Source organism: Peromyscus maniculatus, chromosome 1, assembly GCF_049852395.1.
Source record: "Peromyscus maniculatus bairdii isolate BWxNUB_F1_BW_parent chromosome 1, HU_Pman_BW_mat_3.1, whole genome shotgun sequence".
Lineage (NCBI taxonomy): Eukaryota > Metazoa > Chordata > Mammalia > Rodentia > Cricetidae > Peromyscus > Peromyscus maniculatus.
Window position 1 is genome coordinate 112,640,245 of NC_134852.1, and position 25,444 is coordinate 112,665,688.

Consider the following 25,444-nt stretch of genomic DNA (forward strand, 5'->3'; position numbering starts at 1 on the left):
TAACTCATTTAAATTGTAATGGATAATTAAGAAATGCAGATTAATAATTAGTCTCCTATGATAGTCAAACTTATATTCATGTTAAGTTTTCTTGATATACATAGATATATTTCAATTAGGTAGGTACTTTTCAAACATTTCAAAGACCTATATAATATGGCATTTAAAATGTTTTAAAACTGTAGACTTTCTGGACAGTGAGACACGTCTGATCCTGGCAGCACCGATTTACTTCAAAATAAAGATGGGTGTCAAAGACACTCTATATGGAGTTTTTCTTCTTCTTGGCAAAAATAGCCATTTGAGCAAGAAACTGTTCTTGCCTGGACTGCTTGACAACACATTGTATCAACCAGATATGCAGGACCCAGGGAAGATGACCACTGAACTGTGCAAGGCAAAATGGTCCTTCAGGTTCCTGCTTTACAGAAGAAAGAGTCAGACATTCTACAGGACATAGAGAGAAGTGAATGAGAGACTCTAGGCCTATGAGCTGAAAATGGATGCCCCAACAATGCAGAAGAACTTTGGGTGACTGTCTAGGCAGCCAGCTATCTCTGTCACTCTAGATTCTTGGAAGTTGCTTAAAATACACTTCTTGTTACTCAGGTAATATCATATCCTTCTGAGGTCTTTGATGTAGTTGAAGACTAGATAATTATAGTTATGGTTTTCCCTGGTTATAATAAGAGATAAGTTAGATAGAAAATTTTGACTCACAAACATAGGGTAGACAAAATATTTTTTTAATTTTAAAAAATACAATAGACTAGATATTGTAACTGTAATTCTTGCTTGATAACTGTTTATTATATGTAATTTTACTATGTTAAAGTTAAGCCCTTCCTTTTTGATTAGACAGAAAAAGGAGGTGCTGTGAGATGTTCTGTATGCTACGAACGTGTTGCTCTGATTGGTTGATAAACAAAAAGTTGATTGGCCACTAACCAGGCAGGAAGTACAGGCGGGATAAACAGACAAGGAGAATTCTGGGAACAGGAAGGCTGAGTCAGGAGATGATAGCTAACCGTCCAACAAATAATTCAACCTATAGAAATACCTAGTCACGCTGGGTGGTGGTGGTGCACGCCTTTAATCACAGCACTCGGGAGGCAGAGCCAGGCGGATCTCTGTGAGTTTGAGGCCAGCCTGGGCTACCAAGTAAGTACCAGGAAAGGCGCAAAGCTACACAGAGAAACCCTGTCTCAAAAAAAAAAAAAAAAAGAAAGAAAGAAATACCTAGTCACAGAAATCAAAGTGTGATTATAAATGGTTTATTTCCTAGATTGTAACATTCATCACATAATACATGCATTAAAACTGTTACTGCTGATCATGCAGACAAACACTGCTTCTCAATCATAGCAAAGTGTCAAAGGGTAGTAAAGTTGTAGTCAGAGCATAAAATTTCACCCACAGACCCAGCAGGTCCTTGGGTGTCTATGGAAGTCGTGAATGCTAAAGTAGATATACCCCAAAATGATCGCACCCTTCATTCTACCTCAGACCTCAGAGAACCACCAAGTTCTTGCCCCTGGGCCTCCCTTCAACACTCAGACGCATGAACTGAAGGCAGGAGAGGGCTACAGCTCAGCAAGAGGCAGCAGCTGCACCAGGAGACCAGGTAGCATCACAAGCAGCAGGGTTGCTGTAGATGGGAGAAGAAAGGAAGGTTTAATTTGAGAAATCTCAAGACAGGGATCACTCCCCTAAACATTCAGTACTTTGGACTCAGCTCAAAACCCAAGAGAGTAGACTCAAGGGGGCCAGCATGCCTGGCTAGACTCTTCTGGCTTCCTCAGGATTCCTAAAGGACTCAAGTACCAGGAGGTGAGCAAACTGATGGATCCCCACCACTTCCAGGGTCCTGTGCTCTAAGACACTGACTGGGGATAAAAGCTTTTCCTATCCAGAGTCCTCCTAGCTGTCTAGGGAGCCCAACATGATTTTCCTTCTTCACCCAAGAAGAGGTTTCTGGGTCTGAACCTTCTGAAAGTCCATTGTTGCAGCAATGTGTATTCCTTCTATGCCAGCTGGTGTGAACTAGAACCTACCAGTGGCTCTCAGCCTTCCTGCACTAGGCATCAACCATTTGCCCCAGAATGGCAGCATCTTTCTGACTGAATTATGGATCTGGGTAGGGGTCATGGTTTCCTTGGGCTTGATATAAATTCCAAATTTCTCTATGCAAATGCATGAAGCCCCTGTGATCACTTCTGTAGTTCTACTTCCTACTCCAAAGAAACACAAAGTGTTAGAGCTAATTAGATCTAAGAATGCTCTGTACTCAGTAGTTTAACTGTAGCTCATTTCAGGTTCTCCCTGGCCTCTCAGTCAAACTGAAATTCCTAGGATAACATTTAGTGGGGCCTGGTTGTAATTAAATAATTCAGACACTGTGCAGATCCTGAGTGGTGATAGGAACAGGAGACAAGGTCTCCAGAGTGTGAGCAAGTGATTTTCCTGTGAATGTCGAGACCCACACCATTATGAGTTCAGATCAGATATAGGAGATGTGTACATGGTTCTTCATATGTTAAAATAAAATCATATTTGCAATGATATCTATATTCCAAGTCATATGTCTTGAATGTCTCTCTCTTAATTCTCAACTAATACTGCTAGAATATTTATCATTTGTGTCTATATCATTCAAATGAGGAAACAGATGCATGGATATCTGATAACTTGACAAGAGTCATAGAGCTAGCAATGCTTGAACCAGATTGCCATGTAGTCTGATTCCAAACCTATGACAGAGAGCATGATACAGTAATTTTTTCTGAAAGTATTATGGAAGGATTACTATAATAAGTGATACTTGAAACATAACCACCTTGTCTTGAAAGGTATTCACCAAACTAAAATTGATGATGTCTTTGCTTGCATAGAATGAGACATGTGGTGAAATGATGAAGAGAGAACCCAGGCCACAAGGAATGATGGGTATACAGCCACAGAGAACTCCAAACACATGGAAGATTTGGTTTGAAAGGATAAATAACCCCTGATGGAACTTCTCACTCTTTATAGGGCTGGGCCTGGTAATAGCATTTTCCTGAAGTCCCTCACTATGTTCAGTCATTTCTTATACACCTGCACTGAGGTGTGTGCTCCTTGGCTTTACCAATGCTACCCCTCATCATTCTAGGCATCTTTGCCATGTGCATGGTCTACCAGGTGTCTTCTGGTAGGGAGCACCCCCTCCTCCATTTCATGATGTCCCCACCAGCTCCACCTCTAACACAGACCCAGACTCACCTGAGCTGCTGAAATGACTCTGGTTGGTAGAACTGCTATAGAAGCAATTGAAGTTGCTCTTTCTTTTGGGGGAGTCCAGAAAAATTTCGTCATTCCCCTTTCTCCTTGCTTTTACGGTGACACTCTCATATACTTCATAAATTGGAATTAACACCTCCGTTTGTTTACGGTCGTAGGAAAAATCACTTATATTAACCCCCAAGCAGGTTTTGATGGTAAACAGTGTCCCAGTAGCACCACCAAAGACATTAAGAGCAATTGTTGGGTCAAAAGCTGAGGAACCGAAATGCCCAAACCGCACAGAGCCCTTCCCACTGTAATGAAACTTGTTCTTGCTGCCTCTGTAAACTGAGTAACAACTACGGTTTTGGTTTCTCAGAAGCTGAAGGGCTCTTGTTAAGTAGAAATGGAAGGCCTTGTAATGAAAGTTACCAGGATTTTTCTTGAATTCTCTAATAGATGTGTGAAAATTGTTGAGGGTACCCGCAGTGTAAGCCACTACAGCTGTTCCGTGGAAGTCATGGAAACCTTTGGGATACTTCACTGTCTTTTTTTTCTTTTTCCATTCTTCCTCTGCCTCTTTCCACAAACATTTAAATTGCTTATTCATGTTGAACTCTTCTTGTAACAGCTGGGGTGCTTTTCTCTCCATGTCTTCAACACAGCCCTCATACTGATCATCAAATGCATTGGGAGCCATGTCCAGGTCGGAAGGCTCAGTCAGGCCTGTCACCTGAAAGAGAGAAGTGGGTTCTATTTACTCACCAAGTTTGCTAAGTTACTAAAATATGCTGGGTGCTGTCTGGAGCCGACAGCATGAGATGTCACATATTACATCCTCACACGTGAACACGTATGGACACAATCTCATTAGGTTATACGGGGTGAAGAAAGGCAAGGCTGAGGTGTCTGATTCTTTGTGTTTATGGATACTACAGTTTTCTCCTTTATTCAATCAAATTTTTAATCAGCATACAAAATAACAGGACTATCATGACATTTTAACATTCATATGCCAGTGTACATTGTTCATAATCACACAACCTTCCCCCTACTGATATTATATGTACACTACTACTTCAAGATTCATGGCTCTACTATACTCAACCCTGGAAATTGTATTATCACAAAGATGTAGGCAGGGGAAAGCAGGAATCTGTTGAGACCATGGGTTGAGAATCTTACTTGCTGGGTTAACAACCAAGTCAGGAGGATCCCATGAACTTTTGGTGTCATCTTCAAGTTCAAACACAGCTGCAAGGAAATACAAGACAATGAAAGAGGGTACACACAGTATTATAACAGTCTGTTGATGGATCAGCTCTGGGTCATTGACTTAATCTTTATTTCACATCTGGAGTCCAGGCTCCTGCTCACACTGCTCCCACAAAGGCTTACCAACACTCTGTGAACAGCTCTTCTTAGATCCCTTACCACAGATGAGGCAACTAATATCCTCTCTCCCTTGTAAGGAGCTACAATCAATCAATCCTGGTAACACACAGAGGTATGTAGCGTGTAGACTGCCAGGGAAAAAGAGGCCATATTTTAGCAGATCTGTCTTAGGCCCTGATGTTTTACTCACACACATACTTGTATTCTCCATATTAGATTAACTTGTGGCCCACACTCAGCTAGTTACTTTTCAATGTCTTTTATTGCTCTCAGTATTTTCTATGTTCTATCATTTGGATATGTTTGTCCTACAAAAATCCCCAGTGTGGCCATATGAAGATGGGGAAACCTTTAAGAGGTGATGTCTACTGGGAAGTGACCAAGTCCTGGAGGACATCACCCTTAGAAGAGATCATTCAGTCTTGTGGGATCCTACACAGTTCCTGCAAGAGCAAGTCTTGCCCCAGAACCTCTCTGGCTTCCTCTCTTGCCATGTGTTCCCTTCTGCACATGGCAATGGATTCTCTGATAGTGTGATAGAGAATATTGTCATTCTTCTAGGAAATCCCTAAACATTTAGCACGTTCATATTTAGACTTTCCAGCTATTAGACTGTGAACAGAGTAAGCACCTTTGCTTTATAAACTTTCCATCATCAAGCATTTTGTGATAGTAATAAACACAAACAGAGGAGAAAGATTAGGGTGTAAAGGACTTGAAGGGCAAAAATAGACCTGAGTTTCATCCCAAGAATCCACGGGGAAAAGTAAGTATGATGACATGCACTTGTATTCCAGCACCACGAGGTCAAGAGAGAAGGGTCCCTGAGATTCTCAAGACTCACTGGACAGCCAGACCAGTCTGCTTGGTGAGTCTCAGGCCTGTGAAAGACCCTGTCTTTATGAAAATTGTGTACAGTGCCTAATGACACCAGTGATTGTCCTCTGACTTGCACATGCGTGTACCCTCATACATGCATGTTTCCACACAAGTGCATATGCCCACACATGTGCATGTACAGACAAAAAAGAAGAGAAAAATAAAAAGGAAAGAAGCAGACTAACATAACCAACCTTATTACTAATTATGTCTTATGAAAATGTAAGATTTTCACTACTCTTTGAAGGTTGGAGATTTAAGTATACAGTGAATGTCTGTTCAAGCAATGAGAAAGAAGGTCACCCTGTTATTGTGGAACCATTCCTTCATTCCTGCCTATGGCTTTTGGCAAATCATGAAAAGTCTCCCCACACTTATCTAAGCCTGTTGTGTTACTCTCCACAGAATTTTGACCTAGTCTGTTCAAGATAATCCTCTCCCCACACCTTGAGAATGGCAGACTGGAGCTGCATGCTGTGGCTGACCAGTTGCTCTTGGGAAGGCTGGGACTCCCAGCTCCTCCACAGCTTGGCTTCTCCTGCCCTGAGCCTTTAGGAGGCACTGTAGAAAGAACAGACCTAGGAGTTCAGCACTGCAGTGAAGGGTCCCACATTCTGTACATCCTCAACTTTTGAAAATTATTAATTATTCTAAAATAACTATAGTTAGCTACATAAGATATCCTCCCTAAATTCTTAAAGTCCTTCTAGACAACCAGTTATGGCAGCACACACCTATAATCCCAGCCCTTGGGATTTGGAGGCAAGGGTATCCTGGGGCCCAGGCCAGTTTAGGATGTAATGGGACTCTGAGGACCCAAATAAAGAAAAAATTAACCTCTGCCCAGAAATAGAAACACAGGTGAATTTTTTGGCCTCGAGTACATCCTGGAGCCACCTAGAATTTAGCTTCTTATTCAAAATGGTTTCTGAAATTTGGTTGTATCAGAAGTTCTCTGGAAACTTGTCACCAACAGAGACTTCTGGACTCCAGCTCAAACTCATTCACTTAGTATTTCTAATTGGCTACTTTGTTAATTTTGACATAATCTGTTTTTTAAAAAAGCTTTCCTTTTCTTCTTTTTAGTAACGTGTATGCATGCATGTCCTGGAGTTGGTCGGTATGTGCACATGAGTACAGATGCTTACGCTCTGAGGTCAGAGGTGTCAGACCGTGTGTAGCTGGAGTTACAGGCACTTGTGGGCTGCCTGACATGGGTGATGGAACTGAGCTCTGATCCCACAGCAAGAGGAAGTACTTGTTCTAACCATTGCACCATTTCTCCAGCTCAAAATTTACTTTTGGGGGAAGTACTACCTAGCATAAGATTCCAATTAATCGGTGCTGAGGACTGAACCCAGAATGTTGTGCATGCCAAGCCAACACCTTTCACTGAGCTACACCCAACTGGACAGTGAAGCCTCTTTACACAGCACACATCTCCACATTCTCGCTCTTCCTCCAGCCTCAGCTAGAGCCACCCCTTTTCTTGTCTTAAAACTTAGGCTTCAAAGCTCTGTTCTGAAGTCAGGAAGTCTGACAAATTCCATATGCAGGTACCAAGAGAAAGCAATCCTGTTGGGTTAGTGGGTCAGCAGAAGGACTTTCTCATTCAGGAGGCTTGGCTCAGCCAGCCTGGAGTAAACTTCCAATTCTCTCCTCCCCTCCCTAGTTCCTCATGTGGTTGATCCAGATGTTTGCCTTTCACAGGACTGGTGTCTACTTCCTTGTGGGACAGCTAAGGACAGCCTAGCTGTGCCTTATTGGCACAGATGCCCCTCACAACCCACACAGACTGAAGATATACAACTTGAGTCTCTTCAGCCCCAGTATGAACTCCTGGAACTTGTGCCTGCCAATTAAAATTCCCCCTGGGAATCTGTGTAGCTACTTGGATTTAAAAAAAAAAGCCATCTCTCTCTATTTTCCTTCATCCCCACCTCTCTTTCTTCACTCTCTCCCACTCTCCTTCCATCCTGCTTTATAGCTGCATTCAATCTCCAAGTCCTACATTAAAAAATAATAAGCCTATGTTCCCACCACATAGGAGATCTTGTGCAGGAGGACCTTGCGGTCTGAGTTTGACTGGGCCACACAGTAAGACCGCATCTTTTAAAACTCTTAAATTTAAAATGGACAAATAAAGCAAAGAAGAGGATAGAACCTAACATTTCCATGGATCTGGGAGGAAAATGGGATTAATTAAGCATATCCCTGTTCTGTTTCAAAAACCGGGGAAGTACACGAAGGTAAAAGTCTATATACATAAGAGACCATGAACACAGATGCCAATTGCTTCCTACAGGACCTGGGAGGTAAATTGTGTGGTCCTGCATTATATTTCTAAGTCTCTAGAAATATTATAGCCTCATGTCTGTCCTTTCATTATCTATATCTGCCTCCATCACCCTACATGGGCTATTTCTTGCCCAGAACTGACCATCTGGCTTTAACCTTGAGTCATCAACTTCCCCATACACACTACTACACCCACTGCAACCCTCAGATTTTCTCAGGGTCCCCTCGATTTTAGAGGTCTTCCCCTTCAAGGACAGAGTTCAGAGTTGTCAGGTACCTGAGCAGATCTTTGGTGGCTGGGTCTCTGGTCTCTTCTAAAATCAAGTGTTGCAGAAGGCAGTGCGCCTTTTATCCTCTTGACAATATACTTTCACTTTCAGATTAGATTTGACAGGAAGCCAGAGAGTTTTTTATAGCTAGAGTTTTCCTGCTTTGCCCACAGTCAGAATAAATCTTTGTCACCCACCAGTCCCACAGCCGCTCAGACCCAACCAAGTAAACACAAACTGTATGGCCGTGGCAGGCTTCTTGCTAACTGTTCTTATAGCTTAAATTAATCCATTTCTATAAATCTATACCTTGCCACATGGCTTGTGGCTTACCAGCATCTTCACATGCTGTTTGTCCTGGGGGCAGCTGGCAGTGACTCCTTCCACCTTTCTGTTCTTTCTTATCTCCTCTCTGTTAGTCCTGCCTGTACTTCCTGCCTTGCTGCAGGCCAATCAGTGTTTTATTTAGAGACCAATCAGAGCAATTTGACATACAGAACATCCCACAGCAGTTTATTAACTACTTAAGCTAGGTTTGTTGTACTTTGTTAGTATACTGTAGTGAATACCTCTTCGACCTATGACCTTGAAGTACCAGGACCTAGGGTGTGGCCTTGTGGCCTAGCTGAAGCTGAGGGGCACATATGTCTGGTCCTATATCTCCATTGTAGCTTTGCATGGTGTGGATTCACTCAGGTGGCAGAAGCAGTGTGTGGCAGGACATAAGCCTTCCAGGGCCTATTCTGGTTAGTAGATTTTCCTCCCCAATATAATTTCTAAATAAATAGTTTATTTATCAGGATCTGTGGATTATCTGCTATACTATACCTTTCTATTCTCCATCATTTTTGTTTTTTGTTTTGTTTTTGTTTTTTGAGATAAGGTCCCATTAGCCCGGATTGGCCTCTTCATGGCTATGTAGCTGAGGATAATCTGAACTCCTGATACTCTTTCCATAAAACTAGATTTATTTGTGCAAAAATAGAACCCAGGACCTGGTGCTGCTTGGCAATCACTCTAACAACCAAACTGCATCCCTTTGTCTGTACCAAAATGAGCCAGGACATTTCATTTATTCCCCACAGGACTGCTGTGTGTGTGTGTGTGTGTGTGTGTGTGTGTGTGTGTGTGTGTGTATGTGTCCTATGTGTGTATGTTGTGTTTTGTTTTGTGTGCATGTTTGAGAGAGAGAGAGAGAGAGAGAGAGAGAGAGAGAGAGAGAGAGAGAGAGAGAGAGAGAGGTGGGGGCTAGATAGAGGAGAAAGTAGAAGTTGGTTGACCTTTGCCTAACATACCAATTTTACAAATTAAATGAACACCTGTTGTGGTGGCTCACATCTTTAATCCCAGAGTTTGGGAGGCCAAGAGAGAGGGATCTCTGTGAATTTGAGACCAGGCAGGTCTACACAGTGAGACCCCTTAAACCAAACAAAGCAACCAGCAAATCACCTGAGCTAAAGGGGAATAAGGAAAAGGTGAAGAGAGGTGACTAAGGTTTTTTTTAATTGATTGTTTGGGAATTTTACCTTGTGGACCCCAATCTCAGGTATTTTCCAGTCCCTCCACAACCACCCCTCACTCTTGTAGTATTGCTCCAAAGGGAAACTAAAAAAGAAATAATAACATTTTGGGTCATGACTTTGTTGGCTTTAGTGTTTTCTTTGACTGATCTATTTCTTCTACTGTATCTTCAATGCCAGAGATCCTCTCTTCAGTCAAAGAAAACACTAAAGCCAACAAAGACATGATCCAAAATGTCCAAGAAATTTGGGACACCATGAAAAGACCAAACCTACAAATAATAGGGATAGAGGAAAGTGAAGAATACCAACTCAAAGGCACAGAAAATATATTCAACAAGATCATAGAAGAAAACTTTCCCAACTTAAAGAAGGAAATGCCTATGAAGATACAATAAGCCTATAGAACACCAAACAGACTAGAACCCCCAAAAGAGTCCCCTTGCCACATTATAATTAAACAACTAAACAAACAGAATAAAGAAAGAATATTAAGAGCAGCAAAGGAAAAAGGCCAAATGATTAATAAAAGCAAACCCATCAGAATAACACCTGATTTCTCAATGGAGACTTTGAAAGCCAGAAGGACCTGGACAGATGTAATGCAGACACTAAGAGACCGTGGATGCCAGCCTAGACTAATATACCCAGCAAAACTTTCAATCATCATAAACGGAGTGAACTAGACATTCCAAGACAAAACCAGATTTAAACAATACTTATCCACAAACCCAGCCCTACAGAAAGCACTAGAAGGAAAATTCCAACCTAAGGAAGTAAGACACACCCTCGAAAACACAGGCAATAGATAACACCACAGCAGTAAACCCCAAAGAAGAGAAGTATACACACACACACACACACACACACACACACACACACACACACACACTACCACCAAAAAAAGAAATAACAGGAATGAACAATCACTGGTCATTAATATCCCTTAAAATCAATGGACTTAATTCACCTATAAAAAGACACAGGCTAACAGAATGGATACGAAAGCAGAACCCATCTTTCTGCTGCATACAAGAAAGACACCTCAAATTAAAAGATAGACACTACCTAAGAATAAAAGGCTGGGAAAAGACTTTCCAATCAGATGGTCTAATAAGCAAGTCCGTATAGCCATCCTAATATCTAGCAAAATAGACTTCAAACTAAAATCAATCAAAAGAGATCAAGAAAGGCATTACATACTCATCACAGGAAATATCCACCAAGATGAAGTTTCAATTCTGAACATTTATGCCCCAAACACAAGGGCACCCACATATGTAAAAGAAACATTACTAAAGCTTAAATCTCATATAAAAACCCCCACATTAATAGTGGGAGACTTCAACATCCCACTTTCACCACTGGACAGATCTCCCAATTGAAACTTAACAGGGAAATAAAGGACTTAACTGATGTTATGACTCAAATGGACTTAATCGACATCTACAGAACATTCCATCCTAACAAAAAAAGAATATACCTTCTTCTCAGCACCTCATGGAACTTGCTCTAAAATGACCACATACTTGGCCACAAAGCAAAGCTCAACAGATACAAAACAATTGGAATAACCTCATACGTTCTATCAGATCACAATGGTTTAAAGTTAGGTTTCAACAACAGCAAAAACTACAGAAAACCTACAATCTCATGGAAACTGAATAATGCTCAGCTGAATCACCAATGGGTTAAGGAAGAAATAAATAAAGAAATTAAAGACTTCCTAGAGATCAATGAAAATGAATATACCACACACCCAAACTTATGGGACACTATGAAGCAGTGCAAAGAGGGAAATTCATAGCACTAAATGCCCACATAAAGAAGTTGGAGAAATCGCCGGGCGGTGGTGGCGCACGCCTTTAATCCCAGCACTCGGGAGGCAGAGCCAGGAGGATCTCTGTGAGTTCGAGGCCAGCCTGGACTACCAAGTGAGTCCCAGGAGAGGTGCAAAGCTACACAGAGAAACCCTGTCTCGAAAAACCAAAAAAAAAAAAAAAAAAAAAAAAAAAGAAGTTGGAGAAATCTCACACTAGTGACTTAACAGCACACCTGAAAACTCTAGAACAAGAAGAAGCAAAGTCTCCCAGGAAGAATAGACGCCTGGAAATTATCAAATTGAGAGCTGAAATCAATAAAATAGAAACAAAGAGAACAATACAAAAAAATTAATGAAACAGAGAGTTGGTTCTTTGAGAAAATTAACAAGATAGACAAGCCTTTATCCAAACTAAACAAAAGACAGAGAGAGAGCATCCAAATTAACAAAATCATAAATGAAAAGGGGGACATAACAGACAATGAGGAAATCCAGAGAATCATCAGGTCATACTTCAAAAACCTCTACTCCACAAAACTGGAAAATCTAAAAGAAATTGATAATTATCTGGATAGGTACCACATACCTAAGTTAAATCAAGACCAGATATACTATTTAAATAGTCCAATAACCCCTAAGGAAATAGAATCAGTCATTAAAAGTCTCTTAACCAAAAAAAGCCCAGGACCAGATGGTTTCAGCACAGAATTCTACCAGATTTTCAAAGAAGAGTTAATACCAATACTCTTTACATTGTTCCACACAATAGAAGCATAAGGAACATTACCAAACTCCTTCTATGAGACTACAATTACCCTGATTCCTAAACCAAACAAAGATGCAACAAAGAAAGAAAACTACAGACCAATCTCCCTCATGAACATTGATGCAAAAATACTCAATAAAATATTGGCAAACAGACTCCAAGAACACATCAAAACAATTATCCACCATGATCAAGTAGGCTTCATCCCAGGGATGCAAGGGTGGTTCAACATACAAAAGTCCATCAATGTAATACACCATATAAACAAACTCAAAGAAAAAACCCACATAATCATCTCACTAGATAAAGAAAAGGCATTTGAGAAAATCCAACACTGCTTCATGATAAAGGTCTTGGAGCGATCAGGAATACAGGGAACATACCTAAACATAATAAAGGCAATTTACAGCAAGTCAACAGCCAACATCAAATTAAATGGAGAGAAACTCAAAGCAATTCCACTAAAATCAGGAACAAGGCAAGGCTGTCCGCTCTCCCCATACTTATTCAATATAGTACTTGAAGTTCTAGCCAGAGCAATAAGACAACATAAGGAGATTAAGGGGATACAAATTAGAAAGGAAGAAGTCAAGCTTTCCATATTTGCAGATGACATGATAGTATACATGAGTGACCACAAAAATTCAACCAAGGAACTGATACAGCTTATAAACACCTTCAGCAACATAGCAGGATACAAGATCAACTCAAAAAAAAAAAAACCAGTAGCCCTCCTATATACAATTGACAAGCAGGCTGAGAAGGAAATCAGAGATACATCACTCTTTACAATAGCCACAAATGATATAAAAAAAAACCTTGGGGGTAACTTTAACTAAGGAAGTGAAGGACCTATATGACAAGAACTTTAAGTCCCTGAAAAAAGAAATTGAAGATGTCAGAAAATGGAAACATCTCCCATGCTCATGGATAGGCAGGATTAACATAGTAAAAATGGCAATCTTACCAAAAGCAATCTACAGGTTCAATGCAATCCCCATCAAAATACCAACACAATTCTTCACAGACCTGAAAAAAATAATACTCAACTTCATATGGAAAAACAAAAAACCCAGGATAGCCAAAAGAATCCTGTACAATAAAACAACCTCTGGAGGCATCATGACCCCTGACCTCAAGCTCTACTATAGAGCTACAGTAATAAAAACAGCTTGGTACTGGCATAAAAACCGACATGTGGACCAATGGAATCGAATTGAAGACCCCGACATTAATCTGCACACCTATGAACATATAATTTTTGACAAAGAAGCCAAAATTGTACCATGGAAAAAAGAAAGTATCTTCAGCAAATGGTGCTGGCATAACTGGATGTCAACATGTAGAAGGCTGCAAATAGATCCATATCTGTCACTATGCACAAAACTTAAGTCCAAGTGGATCAAAGACCTCAATATAAATCCAGTTACTCTGAACCTGATAGAAGAGAAAGTAGGAAGTAGTCTTGAACGCACTGGCATAGGAGATCACTTCCTAAATATAACACCAGTAGCACAGACACTGAGACAAACAATCAGTCAATGGGACCTCTTGAAACTGAGAAGCTTTTGTAGAGCAATGAACATGGTCAATAAGACAAAGCAACAGCCTACAGAATGGGAAAAGGTCTTCACCAACCCCACATCTGACAGAGGGCTGATATCCAGAATATATAAAGAACTCAAGACATTAGACATCAAAATGCCCAACAGTCCAATTAAGGAATGGGCTATAGAACTAAACAGAGAATTCTCAACAGAGGAAGCTCAAATGGCTGAAAGACATTTAAGGAATTGCTCAACATCCCTAATCATCAGGGAAATGCAAATCAAAATGACTCTGAAATACCACCTTACACCTGTCAAAATGGCTATGATCAAAAACACTGAAGACAGCTTATGCTGGAGAGGATGTGGAGCAAGGAGAACTCTCCTCCACTGCTGGTGGGAATGCAAGCTTGTACAGTCACTTTGGAAATCAATATGGTGCTTTCTTAGAAAATTGGGAATCAATCTCCCCCAAGACCCAGCTATACCACTCTTGGGCATATACCCAAGGAATGGTCAATCATATCACAAGGGCCCTTGCTCATCTATGTTCATATCAGCATTGTTTGTAATAGACAGAACCTGGAAACAACCTAGATGCCCTTCAAATGAAGAATGGATAAAGTAAAATGTGGTACATATACACAATGGAGTACTCAGCAGAGAAAAACAATGACATCATGAGGTTTGCAGGCAAATAGATGGATCTAGAAAAAATCATCTTGAGTGAGGCAACCCAGACTCAGAAAGACAAACATGGAATGTATTCACTCATAGGAGGATACTAGATGTAAAGCAAAGATCACTAGACTGCTACTCACAACTCCAGGGAGGCTACCTAGAAAACAGGACCCTAAGAAAGACACAGGGATTTCCCAATGACAGAGAAATGGATGAGATCTACATGAACAACCTGAACGTGAGTGGGAGTAATGAAGGGCAAGGTTTGAGGGAAAGAGAGCTTAGGGCAGCAGGAGATCCCAGCTGGATCAAGAACAGAGAGGGAGAACAAGGAATAAGAGACCATGATAAATGAAGACCAAATGGGAGCAGGAAGAAGCAAAGTGCTAGAGAGGTCCCCAGGAATCTACAAAGATACCTCCACCATGGACTACTCGTAATAGTCAAGAGAAAGCCTGAACTGACCTACTCTGGTGATAAGATGGCCAAACACCCTAACTGTCATGCTATAAATCTCATCCAATGACTGAGGGAAGCTGATGCAAAGATCCACTGCCACGCTCCAGGTGGAGTTCCAGGAGTCCAGTTGGCGAGAAAGAGGAGAGATTGTATGAACGAGAATTGTTGAGACCAAGACTGGAAAAAGCACAGGGACAAATAGCCAAAACTAATGGAAACACATGAACTATGAACCAATAGCTGAGAAGCCCCCAACTGGATCAGGCCCTCTGGATAAGTAAGACAGTTGATTAGCTTGAACTGTTTGGGGAGCACCCAGGCAGTGGGACTGGGACCTGTCCTCAGTGCATGAGCTGGCTGTTTGGAATGTGGGGCCTATGCAGGGACACTTAGCTCAGCCTGGGAGGAGGGGACTGGACCTGCCTGGACTGAATCTACCAGGTTGAATTGAATCCCCAGGGGAGTCTTTGCCCTGGAGGAGATGGGAATGGGGGTGGGCTGGGGGGGAAGTGCAGGAGGGGGGAGGACAGGGGAATCTGTAGCTGATATGTAAAATGAAATTAAATTATAAAATAAGAAATAAAAATAAATAAATAATAAAAATAAGATGTAGCAGGAATCTTAAAGAGTCTTATTAATAAAATCAAACCTGAGGCCAGTCATTGGGGTGAATGCTGGTAGATCAGAGAGATAGGACAAGCCACAGCTATCTCACCTTCCCAATTCCCCAGCTGGTCCTGTTTCCTCAGGCTGGAAGCCTCTGAGTCTTCATTCCAATGGGTCTCAGCTGAACTGCTGCTCGAAGCCTGAAAGCTTAGCCAGAAATGCTTAACCAGGTCAAATCCTTCTAGTTTCTGGTCCTCACACCTTATATACCTTTCTGCTTTCTACCACCACTCCCTGGGATTAAAGGCTTGCTTTCTGGGATTAAAGGCGTGATGAGTCACCATGCCTTTCTGTATCCTTGAACACATGGATTTCTGCCTCTGAAATGCTAGGATTAAAGGCATGTGCTACCACTGCCTATCCTTTATGTTTAATATTGTGGCTGCTCTGTCTCTGACCTCAGATAAGTTTATTGGCATGCACAATATTTGGGGGAATACAATACCACATTTCCTCTCTTTTTGTCTAAAATTTTTAAAAGCTTATAACTAATACAAGAAAAATTATATCCAGTAAATATATATAATATACACAGTCAAGATTACATTAACGATGTCTAGTCCATTAACATTTGACAGATTCAGATTAAAAACTCCATTATATATATTAACAATGTCCAGTCCAGTAACAGTCTGATAAACTCAGACCAAAAAAATTTCATTACTTATCTTATTTAAAACAAGTAGTTCCTTTTTAAAAGTAGATTCCATAATCTCCCTTTTTACCTTATCATATCCATATTCTCTTTTTTTCTTTTCATAATACACTCAGTAGTCTACCTTTTGTCATTTTTATATCTTCCCCTTTTTCTTCAGTGTAGATTCAGTGATCTACCTATTTATCCTATTATTTCTTTATCTTTTTTCTCAGAGTAGATTCAATGATCTATCTCATATCTTATTCTCTTTTTCTTTTTGCTTTCTAGGGGTGAAGATATCTTTAAGGAATCTTGAAAAGAAATTTTTTGGGTTAATTGTCAAGTCCTGTATCATTTGTCCAGTCTCTGCATAATAGGAAAGTTCAGGGCTTGTCACAAGTCCTTGCTCAAGTAGTCTGTCAGGCTGGATCATCTCAGCTAGTCATCTCGAAATTGTCCTGACCAGTTTGTAGTCCAAAGTCGATCTTTCCGTGGTGTTAATCAGCTTAATGGCTTTACCATAGTCCATGTGGAATCATCTTTGTAAAGTCACTGTTAGGCGTGGTCACAGGTCTCTGCAGATTTGTGTGTGTGTGTGTGCTTGTGTGTGTGCCTCCTCTGTGGTTTGGATTAATCACAGTCTGATAAATGTCTGTCTCTCAGAACCATGAACACTCTTCCCAAGAGAAAGCAAAACAAAAACAAAAAACAAACAAACATACAAAACCAACACTAAACACTGCCCTCTGTCTTTGCCTCTCCATGGCCTCTTCATTCATCTCACTGGCTTTGGGAGCTGCTGTATGTCATGCAATATACTCTTTTGACCCAACAGCTTTCCCTTGGCCTCCAGCACACCAACACTGGATCTCCACACAAACTGCCCACACACTGTTGCCCCGAGTCATGTAGACCATGTGGCCAGGGCTCTGCAGGACCAGTCCATTCCCACACTCCAGCAGGTCATAGATGGGGTTAGTGTTGGAATGTGGGAGCTCAAAGCCCTGCATGTGTATCTGGTTGGCTGCAGACTGGCCAGTCCAGGCTGCTGGGACCTCTCCCCTCCAGTGAGGATTGCGACCAGCTCTCCCACATGCTTGTAGAGGGGTAGGGTAATCTTCCAAAGTATGGAGAGCCTGCTCTCCTGATAGGGATGGGGCCAATTTCCTATGCCAGGATCATCGAGGTCTGTTATCCAAAGATCAGATAAGGATGGAGTCAGCTCTCCCCTGGCCAGTGAGGAGAGGAGCCAGCACAACAAGACACTTTTGTTAAACTCATGGTTCAACACATCGTTCACTTGGGCTCCTACAGTAACACGAGTGACAGACATCAAAACAGACCCCATCTGTGGCAGGACCATGGACCCAGGCCATCAGTAGTACCTTAGGCTTGGATGTCCCCATGACCCCAAGTGGCAGCATAGGTCTCTCAGATTGACATGGGCCCAGCAGCATCAGAGTTGCCAGACACCAACATGATCCCAGGTGGTGGTGGAGACTCCAAGCAGTCTCGCAGTCTCTATGACAATAGGAACCACAGAAATCAACACAGATCCTAGCTGAAGTAGGGCCATGGACCCAGACATGGCCCCTGGCCACAGCTCATGCAGGGTGTCATCATGGCCCTAGATGGCATTGCAGAAACACCCTCACCCCTCCATCTTCGTGGTCCCCAAGGCAAACCTAGGTCTCACGAGTCTGCCCAGACCCCAGGCATCTGCACTGCCTTTGGTAGTAACCTGAGCCATGGACACTGACAGTGACCCTGGCTCCAGTGGGCCATGCACTCACACACGGCCCTCAGCAGCAGCCTTGGCTCAGATTTCTCCAAGGCCATGAGTGTCAGCTCAGACCACTCAGCTGGGCATGGCCCTGGCAGCTGCATGTCCTTAGACCCTAGCACAGTCAAAGAAAATGAGAAGCCAGGCATCCTTGTAGCCCTTAGTGGAAATGGGATCCAAGGACATCAACATAGACCCTGGTTGTAGTAGGACCACGAACTAAGACATGGTCCCTAGCAGCCTCTTATACCCAGATGTCACCATGACCCTGGGTGACTGTATAGGCCTGTCAGATTGGCTCGCAGCAGCCGCAAGGTGGTCCTTGGAAAACAACATGGCCCCAGGTGGGGGCACAGAGCTCATGCATCTGCATGGCCTTCAGTGGTATCAGGAGCCATGTATTCTATTTACCTGCCCAAAACTCTGAGGTGTCTATGTACAGTGGAGATTCCAAACTAACTCTAAAATTGTTACTAAAATTATCAATGATTTGATTCATATGGTCTACAGCCAGTGCGGAATGGTGTAATGGCTAAAGAACCTCCATTTTATGTTAGGCATTCCTCATGATACCTAATAATAATTTAACTCTGACTCCAGGACCTGGAAGACAACACCCCAGTAACCTCAACTCACTAAGCATCCCACCAACCCTGAATGTACAGCTATGACCATCTCCTTCAATATGATATGACTACCTGCACTTATGGCTTTTATAACTGGTTTATGCAGACACTCAAGGACTATTCTTAGGTCCCCTTGACAACCTAATCTTGATAGAGCAAAACAGCTCTTGGTTACTTGTGCAGATACTCAAGGCCTTCTTGTGGTTTTCACATTTAAAAATCCTTCCCTCATCTCCAGCCCTCTTGGCTCAATAGTCTCTGGTTTTGCTCAGAGACGGTTGTCGTGCTAGCAGCTACAATACATTTAGCTAATTATAATTTTAATCTGAATTGAGTCTATGGTCTTTTCCCAGGGGTCTCTTACTCCATAATGTGGGGATTAAGGGAAGCTTTATACACTTGGGCTAAACCCACTCAGGTTGAGTGCAGGACACAGACTTCCTGATCCATATATGGCTCAAAATGGGCCTGTCCGGGTTGCTGAGATGGCTTAGCAGTTAAAATGCTTGATGTGCAAAACTGACTTTAATAATAGCAATAACATATATACAGTATAAGAAAAAATAACCTAAATTTGTATCAATATACAAAAATTCATACCAATGTGAAATAAGACGAGTTTTTAGTTTAAAAGTAGATTCAATAATCTACCCTTTTCTATACTATCCCCTCCCTTTTAAAAAAAATCCCTAATTCTATCCTCCCTTGCTTAGTTTTCTCCTTGTCATGACCAATAATAATTTGCAACCACCCTCCCCCAAATGATGACAAACATCCATAAACCATTGAATAACCAAAAAACCATCCATCCCACCTATTAGGAATGTGGATGGTATATTCTCTAGACTGCTTCCTCTTGTCTGAGGGTGTTAATACATTTGGGGAAACCTTGAGAAATTCAGGATAATTGTTAGGTCTTGGCTGTAATAGTTTGTGAGGCTGGATCATCTCAGCTAGCAGCCTTGAAGCTGTTGTGGATGCAGAACTCACAACTGCAACAGAGGCACTCTGAGATGTTGGAGTGCCTGGGCCTTGTGTTTTTATTGGTGTTTGTTCCCCTTTTTTGGAAAACACATAAACTCCCAAAGGTAACATACATTACAAGTATGGAATATGTGGTGCGCACAGGTCAGTTAAAGATGATTTTTTGTTTTATATTTGAGCAGGTGAGAGCAGTGGCAGAGGCAGGCAGAGTGGTGGCAGAGAGGAGGTTGTAATAAAGATTGGACTAAGCTGCTCCCAGAGAAATAGAGCCCAACAGCACCGATTTAACCAAGATCTCCTAGTGGACCAAGACTAACAATTAGAACAAGAAAGGTACCTTCAGTCACAGACACCGCCTGCACCGAGCAGAGGAAGAGATGAGTAGACACCAGTGCAAAAATACAGGTAACAACATAAAGACCTATATGACATCAGAACCTAGCAATTCTACACCTGCAAGACTTGAGCACACCAAGACAGAAGAACAGAAGAAATGAATCCTAAAAATGATATAAGAAAATGATAGAGGCCCTTAAAGAGGAAATTAAAAAACTCCCTTAAAGAGGAAATAAAAAATTCCTTTAAAGAAATGGAAGAAAAAACAAACAAAAAAAATGGAAGAAATCAAAGAAAGCCAAGAAAAAGTAATTAAACAGATGGAGGAAACTATTCAAGATTTGAAAATTGAAATTGAGACAATAAAGAAAACACAAACTGAGGGAATGCTGGAAATAGAAATTCTGACTAAATGAACAGGAACTACAGAAGCAAGCATAACCAACCGAATGCAAGAGATGGAACAGAGAATCTCTGACACTGAAGACACAATAGAGAAAATAGATTCATCAGTTAAAGAAAACACTAAAGACAAAAAAGGCATAATACAAAACATCCAAGAAATTTGGGACACCATGAAAAGACCAAATCTAAGAATAATAGGGATACCAGTCAAGGACCCTGGGCAAGAACTTCCCTTATGAACCTCTAGGAGCTGGGATGGCTGCCCACCTCCAAAAGCTGCTCAATGCACAGCATCATAAATGCCAGTGCAGGTTGGCTGCTCTAATTCATGTGCCCCAACATGTTGTGTGGACTGTTCACAAATTCTTCACTTACGACACAAGGCGAAGGCTGAAGGAGTTTGGCACTCTCAATGAGAACAGAAAAGGGGGCGGGAGAAGCTCCACTTGGCATCAAGACAGTGATACCGGGTCCTGTGCTCATTGCATGAGTTGGCTGTTTGAAACCTGGAGCTTATGCAGGGAAGCTTGGCTCAGTCTGGGAGGAGGGGACTGGACCTGCCTGGACTGAGTCTACTAGGTTGATCTCAGTCCTCAGGGGAGGCTTTGCCCTGGAGGAGGTGGGAACGGGGGGGGGGGGGGGGGGGGGGCTGGGGGGAAGGGGAGGGGGGGAGGAGGGGGTAGAACAAGGGAATCCATGGCTGATATGTAGAACTGAATGGTATTGTAAAATAAAATAAAAGGGAAAAAAAGTATATTAGGGATAGAAGAAGGAGAAGAATACCAACTCAAAGGCACAGAAAATATACTCAACACAATCATAGAAGAAAACTTTCATAACCTAAAGAAAAAAATACCTATGAAGATACAAGAAGCTTACAGAATACCAAATAGGCTGGATCAAAAAAAAAAAAAGTCCCCTCGCCATATAATAATCAAAACACAAAACATACAGAACAAAGAAAAATATTAAGAGCCACAAAGGAAATATATATACCAAGTAACATATAAAGACAGACCCATCAGAATAACACCAGACTTCAATAGAGACTATGAAAGCTAGAAGGTCCTGGGCAAATGTTATGCAGACACTAAGAGACTACGGATGCCAACCCAGACTATTATACCCAGCAAAACTATCAATCACCATAGACAAAGTAAAGAAAATATTCCATGATAAAACCAGATTTAAACAATACTATCCACAAATACAGCCCTACAGAAAGCACTAGAAGGAAAAATCCAATCTAAAGAAGTTAAACACACCCATGAAGACTCAGGCAATAGATAATCCCACACCAACAAACACCAAAGAAGGAAAACGCAACATGACCACAAAAAATAAACAGGAATTAACAATCACTGGTCATTAATATCCATCAATATCAATGGTCTCAATTCACCTATAAAAAGACACAGACTAACAGAGTGGATAAGAAAACAGGATCCATCCTTCTGCTACATACAAGAAACACACCTTAACTTCAAAGACAGACACTACCTCAGAGTAAAGGGCTGGGAAAAGGCTTTCCAAGCAAATGGACCTAAGAAGCAAGCTGGTGTAGCTGTCCTAATGTCTAATAAAATAGACTTCAAACTAATTTTGAGCAGGTAAAATATACATTACATGCTTTGTAGTTTTTTTACACTAATTTCTTTATGTCTGTGGCCAGGCTTTCAGGGGGTGTCTTCCTTAATCAAACCTGATCATCTTTAACCTGGTATGAGTCGACAGCCTCTCATTTCCTGTAAAATAAAAGTATCACCTCACTCCCAAAGCAACACATCTTCTGACTTCCATTTTGAAGTCAAGATACTTTTAAAATATGTAGGTTGGTTTAATCTAGCAGCTTTCATAATACAATGTCTATGACCAACTAACACTCCTTCTTCAGCAGTCAAAAAAAATTCAAATACAACACAATAACATACAGCATCCAGACTCTCTGTGTATTTTTCATCTTTACCTGACTTATTATACTTTTATTATTGTTTACTCCTTTTTAAAGGGCTATATTATTTTTAAACTATTTTTTAATCAAAGACTGTATATACCCCTTTTTCCTCTCAGCCAAGCCTATGTGTATTTTTTAACACACTGTAACTCATTTGGAGGGATTTTTTTATTTTGGTCTGGATCTGTCTTTACGGAGCATCTATTTTTTTGTTTTATTTGATCGCTTAAGACAAACCTTAAGCTGCTATGTTAGTCACTGGCACTTCTCAGCTTAGTGTATGGCAGTAAAGCATGGTAGCTAGCAGATGGGTCCATCCTGCAGACAGCTGCCAGGAGACACATCTCTGCACTGCAGCTGGCATGAGACTGTGAGACTAGGTCCATGCTCATCTCTGTTTTTGTGTGCTTGAAATCTTTTTAAAAGCATTCTCAGGTCTTTTGTGGATGTGGGTGTTGGACATTTGGGTGCCAAATATCTGTCTTGTTGTACTGTGGACCTGATTAGAGTGGTCATGGTTTCCTTGGGCTTGATATAAATTCAAATTTTCTCTATATAGATGCATAAAGCCTCTGTGATTGCTTCTGTAGATCCACTTCCTGCCCCAAAGACTTCCCATGTTTCCAGACACCCTAGAGTGTCAGAGCTAATTAGATCTAAGATCATTCTGTACTTAGTAGTCTAACTGTAACTCATTTCAGGTTCTCCTTGGCCTCTCACTCAAACTTAACTTCCTAGGACAGCATTTAGTGAGGCCTGAATGTAAGTAAGTAATCCAGACACTGTGCAGATCCTGAGTAGTGGGCAGTAGGAGACAAGGTCTCTAGACTGTAAGCAATTGATTTTCCTGTGAATGTCAAGATCTACTCCATTATGAGTTTGGATCAGATGTCTGACATGTGCACATGGGTCTTCATCTTTAAAAACAAAAGGCGTTTGTCGATTGATATCTACATGCCAAGTAATACATCTTGAATTCCTCTCTTTTAATTCTCAAAACAATATTACAAGAATATTTGTCATTTGGGTCTGTGTGATTCAAATAGGGAAACTGAGGCACAGATATCTGGTAACTTGCCAAGAGTCACAAAGCTAGATGTTTGAACCAGATTACCATGGAGTCTGGCCCCAAACCTATGACAGAGAGCATGACACAGTAATTTTTCTCTGAAAGTATTAAGGAAGGACTGCTATGATAAATGATATTTGAACTATGCCTTGAAAAGTAATTACCAAACTAAAATTGATGGTGTCTTTGCTTTCATACATTGAGACATGTGGTCAAGGGATGAAGAGAAAACCCAAGCCACAAGGAATAATAGGTATACAGCCATAGAGATCCCAAACACAGAAAAGTTTTAGTTTGAAAGGATAAATATCTGCTGATGGCACTTTTCACTCCTTATAAGCCTAAACCTGGTAGTAGCATTTTCCTGAAGTCGCTCACTGTGTTCAACCATTTCTGAAACACCTTCACTGAGGTGTGTGCTCCTTGGCTTTACCAATGCTACCCTTCATCATTCTAGGCATCTTTGCCATTTACATGGTCTACCAGGTGTCTTCTGGTAGGGAGCATCCCCTCTTCCATTTCATGATGTCCCCACCAGCTCCACTTCTAACACAGACCCAGACTCACCTGAGCTGCTGAAATGACTGTTGTTGGTAGAACCGCAATAGAAGCAATTGAAGTTGCTCTTCTCTCTTTGGGGGGAGTGCAGAAAAATTTTGTCATTCCTCTTTCCACTTGATGTTACAGTGACATTGTGATATACTTCATAGCCTAAAATTTACATCTCCTCTTGTTCAGGTTTGTGAAAAAAGATGATTTTATATGAACACCCAAGCAGGTTTTGATGATAAACAGTGTCCCATGAACATGACCAAAACCATAAAGAGCTACCATCTCTTCCAAAGATGAATAAGCGAACTGCCCAAATCATAAAGAAACCTCCACAGTGTAAGGTAACTTGTTCCTGATGCCTCGGTAAACATTGTAACAATTATCACTACACAGAAGCTGAAGAGCTCTTGTTAGGCAGTGATGGGAGGCCTTGTAATGGAAGTTACCAGGATTTGTTTTAATTCTCTAACTGCTCTGTTAAAATCTTCATGGATTTTCCCACTGTAGGCCACTAAAGCCATTCCATGGACATCTTGAAAACCTTTGGGATTGCTCATTGTCTTTTTTTAATCCCCTTCAATTTTTTCTCTGCCTTTACCTACTCAAGTTTTAATTGACTATTGTGTTGAAGTCTTCTTGTAACAACTGGGGTGCTTTTCTCTCCATATCTTCAACACAGCCCTCGTACTGATCATCAAATGCATTGGGAGCCATGTCCAGGTTGGAAGGCTCAGTCAGGCCTGTCATCTGAAAGAGAGAAGTAGAGTTCTTGGTTGCTCGATAAATTTGCTAAGTTATCAGCATGTGCTGGGTGCTGTCGGGAGCCTACAGCATGAGATGTAGCATATGCCATGAACACAGTCTCATTATGGACGTTATAAGGAATGCAGAAAGGTAAGACTGAGATCTCTGATTCTTTTGTATTTGCAGATACATTTTTCCTTCTTTATTCAATCCAATGTTTAGTCAGCATACAAAAAAAGCAGGCCTCATTATGACATTTTCATAAACGTCTATCATTGTGTTTTGTTCACATTGAGCCACACACAATCTCCCCCTTGCTGTTATTATTTTTACATTATTTTATGGTGATATTTTATTTGTACTGAAATGTGATTTTATTTGTATGTTAATAAATAAAGTTGCCCAGGGGTCAGAGCTATTAGAGCCATAGTAAAAGCTGGGCAGTAGTGGTGCACGCCTTTAATCCCTGCACTTGGTAGGCAGAGCTAAGTAGATCTCTGTGTGTTCAAGGATACAGCCAGCATTGGAGACACATGCCTTTAATCTCAATACCAACCATAGAAGACCTGGAGGTCTGTACAGACAGGCAGTGATGAGGCGATCATGTGGTTGGGTTTACAACCAATGAGAAGGCAGAACAGAAAGTCTATATAAAGACAAAAACACAGGAAGTAGGTCTCTTGGCTGGAGAGGATAGCTGAAGCAGGAAGGGTAAGGCTCTTAGCTCTGACCTCTTGGGCTTTCATCTTTACATTGGCTCTGTGTTTCTTATTTAATAAGACGGTTGGTTA

At 41.3% G+C, this 25,444-nt stretch overlaps 2 protein-coding genes and 1 pseudogene across 2 annotated transcripts in view; all 3 read right to left on the reverse strand.

Annotated features, from left to right (window-relative positions):
- LOC143270301 (T-cell ecto-ADP-ribosyltransferase 2-like) overlaps positions 1–8,222 on the reverse strand; it is a 62,837-nt gene extending 54,615 nt beyond the window's left edge. Inside the window, 1 exon segment of the mRNA XM_076559747.1 lies at positions 8,111–8,222. The gene's annotated coding sequence lies outside the window, so the exon portion shown is untranslated.
- LOC102912110 (T-cell ecto-ADP-ribosyltransferase 2-like) lies at positions 1,253–8,225 on the reverse strand. Its single transcript, XM_015989809.3, has 4 exons — positions 8,111–8,225; positions 4,447–4,515; positions 3,262–3,994; positions 1,253–1,648 (listed from the first exon to the last, which is right to left on the reverse strand). The coding sequence occupies exons 2-4, from the start codon at positions 4,495–4,497 to the stop codon at positions 1,584–1,586; spliced, it is 849 nt and encodes a 282-aa protein (XP_015845295.1). The 5' UTR covers positions 4,498–4,515; positions 8,111–8,225; the 3' UTR covers positions 1,253–1,583.
- Positions 8,226–23,877: 15,652 nt separating this feature from the next.
- On the reverse strand, positions 23,878–24,656 carry LOC143270319 (T-cell ecto-ADP-ribosyltransferase 1 pseudogene; annotated as a pseudogene).
- Positions 24,657–25,444: the final 788 nt, after the last annotated feature.